Raw genomic sequence first — 11,203 nt, 5'->3', positions numbered from 1 at the left:
TTATCTCGCATGCAGATTCCCTCTTGCAGTGACGCCGCGCAGTGCTCTTTGCGCGCATCAAGACCAAAACCATAGAAGAAACAAAGATACACAATGAAAGTGATGAAACTGTTCCGTAATATTGTGGTCGTCCTAAAAACGAGAAGCACATCTTTTGCTGTATCATTGTTCTCATGCTGTTCACAATACAGCCTAAAATAACATAAAACACCGGTTAAATAGTTGCCAGCTGCCTGGATAACCTTCTCCGGTTGACGAGCACTGGAAATGATACGAAATTATATAGTTAAACTTCCACAGGTCACGACGGTTACTGTGTAATTTGCAGCAAAGAGATTGCTCGCACAGATTTTGAAAATTCCTTTCTTTCACTCCCTCCTTTATCCCTTCCCTCACGGCGCTGTTCAGGTGTCCAAAGATATATGAGACAGATACTGCGCCATTTCCTTTCCCCAAAAACCAATTATTATTATTATTCAATAGTCCGCGTCTCATTGCTGCTTAGTGGACATTTGGCGCACTTTTAACTGTTTTCCCATGAAACCAATCGGGACTTTTCTATATACTTACGCTTATCAAGTTTTAGGTGTTTCCTGTGCTGGCTTTTGTGCGTACTGTGCCGTAAATAATGGCTCTCCTCTGCCCAGGATGACGCCTCTTGCCTCTAAGAACCTCATTGATTTGGAGAACTTGGAAAAGTTCTGCGAGACCGCCAGTTGCCGGAGTGCCGTGAAAGAGATGGCTGCATCGGCGGACCTGTTATCCGAACCGTGCAGTGATTTGCGGAGTTTCGCTTGCGGTCGCTGGTGCGCCCTTCCGATACGTCCAGCCGCCTCGTACTGGCTGGAGCAGAGACGCCGCTTCGTAGCCGCCGTGGACACCAGCGTGCTATCTATCCGGCGCAGAGCTGTGTTCACGGGCCAGCCATTCTACTACATGAGCGCGTTCTACGCGTCCTGTATCGGCGTGCTCGGAAGCAGAAAGGCCAGCATCGCAGACTCCTGGACCGCTGCCGGCATCGATGTTCAGCTCTGGATGAAAGCCAGCGACTTCAAATCGGTCTTGGCGCTCACGTTGGACACTGCCATGAGCGTCGGCCTGACGACCGTCTACAAGGTGGTCTCCATCGACAACGACACGTTCGACGTTTCGACGGGAAGCGCGATCGCCCCGGCCGATGACGGTGGACTGCTCAGGAGGATGCTCGTCGAGGAGGCGGCGACCGAGCTGCTGGTTGACGCGGAGTCCCTGCACGACAAGATCCGGCACATCGATGACGCTGTCCGAGACGCGATTCAAAAGGTGAACCACACTGGCCACTACGGCGTGTTCCCGTGTGCTGACTTCAGCGGGAACAATTCGCTCATCTGGTGCGAGTTTTTCCGCCGCGATTCCTCAAGCACCTACACGGTAAACATGAACAGCCCGACAGCGGTTCGCGCCATCCTGCACGCCTTGACCACCGCTGAATTGGCAGCTGCGAAGGTGTATCTCATGCTCGTTCCCATAGCGCCGTTCATGCTGTTCGAGCACTTGGTTCGCCCCGCGCGTAAGCGCCTAAGCGACAGCGCACGCAGGGAGATATGCGTGGAGGTCACTGGCGCGCGGGTCACACAGGCCTATCGGCTCTGGGTGAAGACTCGCGTCCTGGATTACGGTACTGACGCTGACGTGTTGCGAACGGTGGCAGATATTCGCCAGGCGTCCAAGGTGACCTTCAAGCGATTCAGTGGAGTGGCCGACGAGCGTGAAATAGAATGGAGCCTGGGATGGCCAGACGGTAAGCAAGGCGACTTTATTGCCCCGCATGTTCATTAAATTTAGACAGTATACCTCGGTGCCCGTTTCATAATTATTTTCGGGAGTATATTGCTTATTTTCCTTTGTACGCTTTATCGGATAGTTTATCGGATAATTTTGACCGTCTGGGGCTCTTTAACGCGCACTCACTTCTCACACTACACGGGCCTCTAGTGTTTCGCCTCTGTCGAAATGCAACCTCCGCGGCCAGTATCCAATCCGCTTCTTTCGGGTTAGAAGCCGAGCCCCATAACACCTCAGTCACCACGGAGGCTTCTCCTTTCTACTTGCTTAATGCGTAATGCTGTTCATGCATAAAAGGAAACTGAGGCAGGTAGACAGAACCTGATGACATCTGTTCAGAACAGTTTTGTTCACGATATTGGAAGGGCACGTACTTGCACGAAGAAGACGGGACACTACAAAGAAACACAGACGACATGTACAGAGCGCAACTTCCAACTAGTTTATTTTCGTAGAAGGCAGATACATTTATACCCGTGCCGGGCAATCACAATGTTAACAGACAAAGACACGCACTGGCCATGTTAGTATACCGCCGCCAAGTGTGCCACCAGATAGCATCACGTGTAAAATTCGAACAAAACTCTTCAATACCATAAGCAAAAAAAAAAGAAAAGACAAAAGCAATGATGCTGCATGAGGTGAACGACGAAAGTAGACTTAAAACATCTCTCAGCAAAAGCAGCGTCCAAGTAAACAAAACCAATAAAAAGGTCAATACGTAAAATTTACTCATCGTAGCAAAAGCAGTGTCAATAAAGCAAAAACATAACTAAAACCAAAAGGCCAGTAACAAGGTAAAACAGTGCAGAAAGGCTGATTAAAAAAAAAAAACTTGAATCGAAGGCTAGTCCATGAGAAAACAGCCACGAAAACAAGGTAAGGCAAATAAGGGATACGGGAAATCACACGTGTCCATCTAAGAATGTTATTTCTTTGTCCAGCAGTGCACAAAACAAATTAGTTGAAAGTTGCGCTCTGTACATGCCGTGTTTGCTTCTTTGCAGTAGTTTGGTATATGGGGGTTTAACGTCCCAAAGCGACTCAGGCTATGAGAGTGAAGGGCTCCGGAAATTTCGACCACCTGGGGTTTTTTTAACGTGCACTGACATTGCACAGTACACGGGCCTCTAGAATTTACCCTCCATCGAAATTCGACCGCCGCGGCCGGGATCAAACCCGCGTCTTGTACCGTCTTCTTCGCGCAAGTACGTACCCTTTAAAAGATGCCCAAACAAGAGTATTATTTTCACAATATTTGCCCAGGGGCGATTCACGTCGTGAGCAAGGTAGTCCGCCTGAAGGAAGGAAAAATCGGGATTTCCAATTAGGCTTAACCCATCTTTTCTGAGATTAATATCATGCTTGTCGGATTATCACTTCATTTCCTAAAGCCTGCGTATGGCGGCACATACAATTATATAGAGTTTCTGTGGGAGACGTGAATTTTGTTGTGTTGGGTTTAGTGGCGCATAAGCATCTAAGGCTATCGTGCGCCAAGCTCTAGGCGGGAGATGTGTAAGAAAAGGGCCAGTGGAAAGCAGCAAGAAGCAAGCCAGGCACAGTAGCCCCGCCGCTGATTCGCAAAACCGACGACAGTCCGCGTAGCCGGCGCCATGGCTCATAGCATTTAGAGCGACCGGGAAAGGCCCAAAGCGTTGCCATGTGCAGAGAATCATGTTCGGATTGCAAGAAATTGAAAAGAAAAAAAGCAGCCAGCAGCTATGTAAAATTTCTTTCACGTGCTGTGTTCGGCTACTATGTATGTTTTCCGGCCACTACATTTTTTCCCCCACGGTTCAATGAAAAGCGCAACAAGGGGTTTCTACTGTAGTGCAGATGACCTGCTTCGAGGCGTTTTTGAATGTTTAAAGGGACACTGAGGACATTATCTAGGTATTGTTCTTGGTAAAAATTTGGGGGACACTTACGCTCCGCGTGTAAGGGTGTAACGCGGCAGTGTTAGTGGGACCCGTTAGCGGCTCCTCTTGCCCACGGACACCGACACTGTTTTCTCTTTAACAGCCATAATCGTTGCGTGAATGACTTCGCGACATGCATATAAAGCATCGCTTTAACCAATTCCCTGCGAACGTGATTCCGTAGCCTAAAGTTCGCGTGTCTTACTCGAGACCCAAGGGTCAAGGGCTCGATTTTGAGACTACTCAAATTCCCCTATAAGCACAAGGCATGTACGTTATGATGTTTGATTCCCATTGCGGCCTTCTAATCACCTGTTTTTTATTGTTTCAATCACTTTTCAAATCCGCCTCTCCACGTGTTATGTAGCCACGTTTTCAACCAATCCGTAATTTTGGCTCACGAGGATGACGGCGCCGAAATTCCTGCACAACAGTGGCATTACACTCTCGAGTGAAAATTGATTACCTGGCTTTTTTTAGCTGTGTTGATTTTTTCCGACAGTAAAACACTCATTTGTCACCCTGTAAGTTAGATTTTTCCCGCCAGTTAATTCAAACTCGTTACGTCCTTGCCGTAAAGGACGAGTTGCTACCGTTTCCATGTAAATGGCAATGTATCGTAGCCTCCAGGATACGCGTTGAAAAATCGGTGTAGACGCATACGTTTCACTTGCGAAAGCGTCAGCTGAAGGCGACACGTGTACGGCGGTGAGCAGCCCTGCCTACGGCGCGCCGACGGTGCTTTGCGGTAGTGTTCCTGTATACACTACTTTGCGGAGCAAGTCAGCGCCATCTAACGTTAGGCTCAGGGTTTGAGTTATGCGTCCCGTGCGCATGCGCTGCCAGAATAAAGCGGTGCCTGCTCGTGTCTTTTCGGCCTCATTTCCGCTGAGTGTTTGCTCTTCAGGCCGCCAGAGCCGCGCTGAATGATAGAGGTATGTAACAGCGGCCGGAAACCCAAAGATTTCGCACGAACCATGAGGTGGCTAGGCAAGCAAGTGCAAGTGATATCGGGTGATTGGGAGTTATAAAAGCAAGTGCGTGCGATAGCGGGTGATCGCGCGTTTCAGACACGCACCAGGCTGAGTGTGCGAGAATTGTACCCAAATGGTTTTTTTGTCCGTGTTTGTCTTGCCCGTATAGATTAAGATTAGCCCGTTACCACCACGCACCATGCGTTGCAGGCGTATTGTGTGAGGGCTTGTCTTTGCGCTGTGTTATCAGATGCAAGGGACACCGCATTGGGCACCCGTACAGATCTAGGAACTTGACTTCCTGTGTAGTTGGGTCATTTACTCTTACACTTGCAGGGGCATAAGAAGCCCCAGAGGCAGCCAAGTTGGCCGGTCTGAACAGAAGCAAAATGCACCGTCCCTCGTAGGTAAATACGGAGCGCACGTGCACGCCTAAAGACATAATGGCTGCGTCGAGTGGTGCGTATGCAGAAACGCGTAATCATCCGCTATCACTCGCGCTTGCTTGCCTGGCCGTCTGGTTACACTTGCGAAACACAGCGGCATGGCGCCACCCTGGCCACCGTCACAAATGCAGGCAGCGCGGCCCTGGCGGCACGAAACGAACTCGCATGGTGGGGGCTGGACAAGGAAGCGGTGAGCAGGCACTGTAAGCAGGCATCCGTTTTTGCCGCGCATGCGCAGAGGGTGCATAACTCCAACCCAGAGCCTAGCTTTAGATGGCGCTGACGTGCTCAGCAGAGCACCGTTGGAGCGCTCTAGACAGGAATGCTCACCACTGTACTCTTCTTTTCAGCTTATAAAATATTCGTTGTTAGTAGAGAGTGGCTTCCCTGCGATTAAAACAGTTTACCATAGCGATGCAGCCCCCATTTCTAATTATCCGCAGTGTCCCTTCCAGGGGTAAAGAAACATCAGCGCCTGCTCTGATTGAATCAGTGAGTGCTCCAAATTAGAAATGAGCCCCCTCCAAGCCTTGCTACGAATAGTGATATGCTGCTTCTATCACTTCGCCTCGGTGTGTTACACTTTTTCGAAGGACTGCGCATGAGCACCTATTTAGTTCGAATCCCCCTCTCCTGCACACCTCCACTTTGCTCAACACTGCACACTTTCACACCTCCTAGTTATAAACACTTAGTGCCCCGTCTGACCCTGGCTGCGACTGCTGCTCTTCGAAAGAGGCGAAGTGCTGCAACGCTCATGTACTGAGACTTGAGTGCAATTTAGAAGGGCCCAAGCTTGACGATTGTGTTTCCAATGCTTTCACAGTGGCGTGCCTCGTGGTCATGCTGTTATTAGGGGCACCCAAAATTGTATCTCGCCTTTGTTTTCTAGCTGTCGGCAACGAGACCTTCATGCCCTTCCCCCCGGTGCCCGAGTATGGCGACGACTTCATCGCCAATATCATACTGCTTTCCCGACGCGGAGCCTTCAACATGTCGGGCGCACTGACTGGCGTCGCGCTCTTGGCTACGAACAGCGTCGACGCCGGCAACTGTTCCCGACGATCGCCTGCCGCGGTGGCCGCCGGTGTGGCCGGGGCTCCCGGCGACTACGTGACGCAGCTCGTTCCCGACGCCTACTACAGCGGCGTGCGCGAAAAGCTCCTCAACTACGCCACCCTGGGTGTCCTTGTAGCCATGGAGGTGTTCGATGCTGCCTCTTCATCTATTGGTGTCGAGGCTTATGCGGGCTGCTTGGCTGACTACGCCAGAGCTCGCCTCGGCGTTAACCTTAGCGCGGTAGGTGCACTCGTGGCGAGTCGTCGTCGCTTGTTCAGCTCAGGTTCGTAGTTCTAATACCGCACCCAGCCGACACTGTGGCCTATTTGCCACGGTGTTGAGCTACTGGCCAGAAGTTCGGGCTTGCTACAAAGGGTGGATATACGTGGGCAGTGTCTGGTATGGTTTATAGGGATTAACGTCCCAAAGCGGCTCAGGCTACGACGAACGCCGCATTGGAACGATCTAGATAATTTCGATAACCTGAGGTTCTTTAACGTGTACTGACATCGCACAATACACGGGCCTGTAGCGTTTCGAATCCATCGAAATGCGATCGCCGCCGCTGGGATCGATCATGAGTCTTTCGGGTCAGCAACCGACCACCGTAAACACTTAGCCACCGTGGTAGTTAATTAAGAGTGGGCGTGGTCGTTCCTTTCAATAGAGAAATTTTACATTCTCATAAACCACGCTGAAGGCGATTCTTGCAACCAGAAATAACCACACGGACGCCTAATTACAATATATGTTCGCAATGCGATAGCATTAAAACTCTTTGATGACTTTACCAGAAGTAACGTCACGTCATCGGTGTTGCGTTTTGGGCGCGTTAGTGCCTAGTCGATAAACGCAATGTAGCGCAGCAGAAGACGAGGACACAGAACGATGACGATCTACTCGAACGCTAACTTTGAACAAATTTTATTCATCTCAAGGACAAAATTTTTACACCAGAACGTGAAATGTTGTCACAAATGCGGACAAAATCAGTGTCTTACATGCACGCGCCCTTTATCAGAAAGCAATATGGACTGATTGCTCAAACATGTGCGTCCTGATCTTTGTATCTTTGTGTAAAATTCCCCTGTTATGCGGTAGGCAGTATAGTGGCCAGACTGGGAGATGTGTTAATAGGCGACTAATGGAACATGCTGTGAACGTAAGGAGCGGGCAAGGAGGATCGCCTTTTGATTACATTTTTTGCTTTTAGTCGAAGAAATGTAAAATTTCTTTGAGAAATGTGTTGATAGAAATAAAATAAAATAAAACAAGAGAATTAATCGAAGCTATAAAGATGCATACATCAGGACGCACATGCGTAAGCACGTCATACATATTTCCTTACGATAAATGGCTCGCGTATCTAAGACATTGAGACGTTGACAATATATCATGTTCTGGAGTTTAATTAAATTTCATGACCGACGACACATTTTCCCGCCGATGGTGTTTCTAATGGTGTGGCATTGAAATTGCAGGAATGCTTTCCCTCTCCCCAAACCTCCCTCTCGAAAAGTGACCCATTTATCCGCGCCTGATCGCTACCTAAGTAATCTGCGATTCGCTGATGACATTCGCTTGCCCTCATTTTCCATCTACTCCATTAACCTAAAATACAGTCGTATGCCGTCAATTTCCATTCCTTGCCTTGCCATTGCCTATTTATTCTTGAATTTCAACGACCCCATAATTAGTTTACCACTTCGCAAAATCTGACGCTTAAATTTGGAAGAACTTTGTTGTCGATAGCAATCAATTGTTCATTCATCATTTGTAGTCGACATATTGGACACTCTTGAACCAAATGGCTCTGGCTGATTAAATACAGCGTGAGTGCTTTTGTTAGGGACGTAAACAGCTACTGCCGCACTAAGCACTCAACCATAGTCGCTTTAAGGCCCACCTCTTTCGTTCGCTTCCATATCAATCCGGCCTCAGCCTTGTAAGCAAAGCAGGCTTAGTTTCCTTTATTGGTCCCAAATCCCACGTCTTCTACAAGAGTTAAACGTTGCGCATATCAATGGCAACCGAATATTCCGGTTTAAACGTTGTTTTACCTATGTAGTTTTTAAATGTTCAGTTTAAAGTCCATCAGCCAAACAGCGCTTCGTTCTGTAGTGCATGTTAGCATAGCGGACGGTACCAGGATGAGTAAGGAAAGGAACATTTAAACGGTATCCTGGCTGAAACCTTGAAAAGCAAATGGGTATGGGTACAGCACGTAGTACGAAGATCAGGTTGCAGAGGGTCTGTTAGGGTACTCGAGTTAGTTTTAAGAGGAGGCAAATGTAGCGGGGGCGACAGATGGTCATATATAGACAGAAGAAATTGGAAAGTTTGCGGCGATAAGGCGGCAACAGCTGGCAGAGGACCGGGTTAATTGGAGAGATATGAGAGAGGCCTTTATTTTATGGTGGACGATAACTCGGCAATGATTGTGATGGTGATCACCAGTGATGGAAGTTCTTTTGTGGCAATCGTCTGCAGAGGGAGAGGCTTTCCGTGCTGCGGACATCCTGGGCCCTGGAGACTGCGCACAGGGCGGCGGCGATCCGAGATCCGGGCGGTGTCAGCGGTGCCCTGAAGACGAGGCTGTTCGTCATGCGATTCCTGCGGACGCTCTGCGGCGAAGAGGAGGATGTGGCAAAACTGTCTCGGCTGGCGCTCATGACACTGCCTTTGTACTCAGAGGCGTTCAACTGCTCTCAGGTCCCTGCGCACAACTGCTGACAAGTGGCTGCGTGGAGGCGTGGAGCTTACGGAGCAACACGGAACACTGTTGGTTCAAATGAGGGTGCACAGATATGAAGGCAGCCTTTTTATTCAACGCAATTTACTTATAATACGGTGCTGTTAATTCAAGAACTTCATCACATCGATACGCCAAAAAAGAGAAAAGATGATTTGATATTGTGCCGATTACGCAGTGGCACAGCATTAAAATAATAGCAAACTGAAACGACAATATTCATGAGGTGTCTAATTTCTACAGAACAAAGGAAGAACGAGGGCAAACACGGCTCTTTTATTTAGGCTTAGAGGAGGCTTGCGACAAACTTACGATGCTTTGCAAGTGGATGACTAGTAGACTAAATGGTCTTAGACGCCAAGTGAAGCTGATTCTGACCTTCACCTCTCTGGGAAATGTATGTACTGGTCAGGCGCCGTCCGTGTTCGTAGCGATATACTCAGTTATTGACAACGCTATTATTGATCGTAGCTAGCACAGGATGCCATGGTTCATTTTGTGTGCTGCATAATTCGGAGCTAATCTTAAGGCTAGTAAGCAGCCTCAAATGCCCACGCACATGCTTTCCGCTGCTCATAATAAGCAAAAAAATGCACTCTATGTCTCCGAATTTCTCCCTGTGATTTTTTTTTTGTCGTTAGCGAACTCCATAACAAGGTTCTGGGGGAATAAGTTCTCGTCGATGAAAATTTTAAAGCCGCGTCAATGCTTATTTTGCTGTGTTTGCAAATGCCTACTTTTATGACGGTGTGAAAAACATTAGAAACGCAGTGTACCGTGTGCATTGCCTTTTATGTAGAATGTGTTGTCAAAAATAATATTAGTTTCTGCCAAAAATTGTTACTAACTTGCATTTCAGAAGGGGCCGTTTTCTGTAACTGAGAAATTCATTTGCCCTTCTTCCGCGATAAGCTGCGACTTATGACGTCATAACTGGTAGCTAAAAAAATTTCAATCGCTGGCTCTGTATCGAAGTTGGTGCCAACCAAACTGACTGAAGCGAAAGAATAAATTGCGATAATAAACGCTACAACATGGTGTCCCTGAATTAAAATGCTTTTACTGCGCCAGGCCGCGAACCTGAGCCATAGCGTTGAACAGTAGGCGTCGCTTAACCCGAAGCTAAGCAGCAAAGTGGCCGCGGCTCTGAATGTTTTCATTGGCTTTACAACTGAAAAAGATTCTCTTCTATGAGATTTTTTTTGCATGCGTAATATACAGGGTTTCGAAGTCTACTATAATGCTTTCTTCGTTGCTTAACGGAGAACGCCTAATGCCTCTGACCGAATAATTTATGAAAGGATTCTGTGGCGAAGGTAGCCTTAGTCAATGACAGCAAAGAAAAAAAGAAAAACGAACAGATAAGGTGGTAGATGATGAGGTTTTAGTTAGGAAAATTGCCTAGTTAATTGTTTCGCTCCCCATGCAGCGTCACAAGAATTTAAGCTCTTCTTGTGTTCGTGCGGTTTTCAGTAATGCATTTCGTTTCTTGCAGGCTATATTGTTATAAATTCTATGCAGTTAAATGCAATGATTCTCCGATGGCAAATAAGTTCTTTCCAGGCTGGTGCCTGAAATTGCTATAGCATTCCTTTTTAGTAAAATATCCGCAGTAATAAGCCAAGCAAACACTGCAAATTTTAAACATGACCGGTTCAGTTGGTATATTATGACAGGTTATCCGACCATACTGGCTGCGCAAAAATGAACGTGAAATTGACGTGACATTTGAAACTACTGCAGGTTTATATTTGTTCAAATGAACGTCAAACTGATATATTTGTATTTAACACAATTTCGAATGATAGCATTAAAACATGCGTGGGTTTATTTCATTGCACTGGGCCTAAGATAGCATAAAAAGGAAGTGAAGGCTTTATTGTCATGTTTTCACGAAGACGACGAAGCTGGCAGTGGCGCGGGACGGAGCGCTCGCGCTAGGCCAGCAGCCATTAAAGATCATCTCACTGCCATCGTTCACCTCGCCTCATTCTTCGGCTGGTCGCCGCGTAACAATATCATTCCCAATTAAACTGAATGCAACAATTTTATGTATACAGGCAATCCTTATTCCCTCTGTAGTCATTTGTTTCCATCCTGCGTCCGCACAAGCAAGTTATAATTTCAGTGCTTTAAAGCTGTTGTCTAATATCAGAGTATGTTAATTGCGCTTAATATTACAATTTCCACGCTGTGTAATCAACCATCTTCAAGAAAATAGAGTCT

At 47.5% G+C, this 11,203-nt stretch overlaps 1 protein-coding gene across 1 annotated transcript; it reads left to right on the top strand.

Annotated features, from left to right (window-relative positions):
- Positions 1-880: 880 nt before the first annotated feature.
- On the top strand, positions 881-9,532 carry LOC144118623 (uncharacterized). Its single transcript, XM_077651505.1, has 3 exons — positions 881-1,780; positions 6,059-6,465; positions 8,716-9,532. Exons 1-3 carry the CDS (start codon positions 937-939, stop codon positions 8,956-8,958), a joined length of 1,494 nt encoding a protein of 497 aa, XP_077507631.1. The 5' UTR covers positions 881-936; the 3' UTR covers positions 8,959-9,532.
- The last annotated feature ends 1,671 nt before the right edge of the window (positions 9,533-11,203 follow it).

Source organism: Amblyomma americanum, chromosome 2 (assembly GCF_052857255.1).
Source record: "Amblyomma americanum isolate KBUSLIRL-KWMA chromosome 2, ASM5285725v1, whole genome shotgun sequence".
Lineage (NCBI taxonomy): Eukaryota > Metazoa > Arthropoda > Arachnida > Ixodida > Ixodidae > Amblyomma > Amblyomma americanum.
This window is presented reverse-complemented; position numbering and strand designations above follow the sequence as displayed.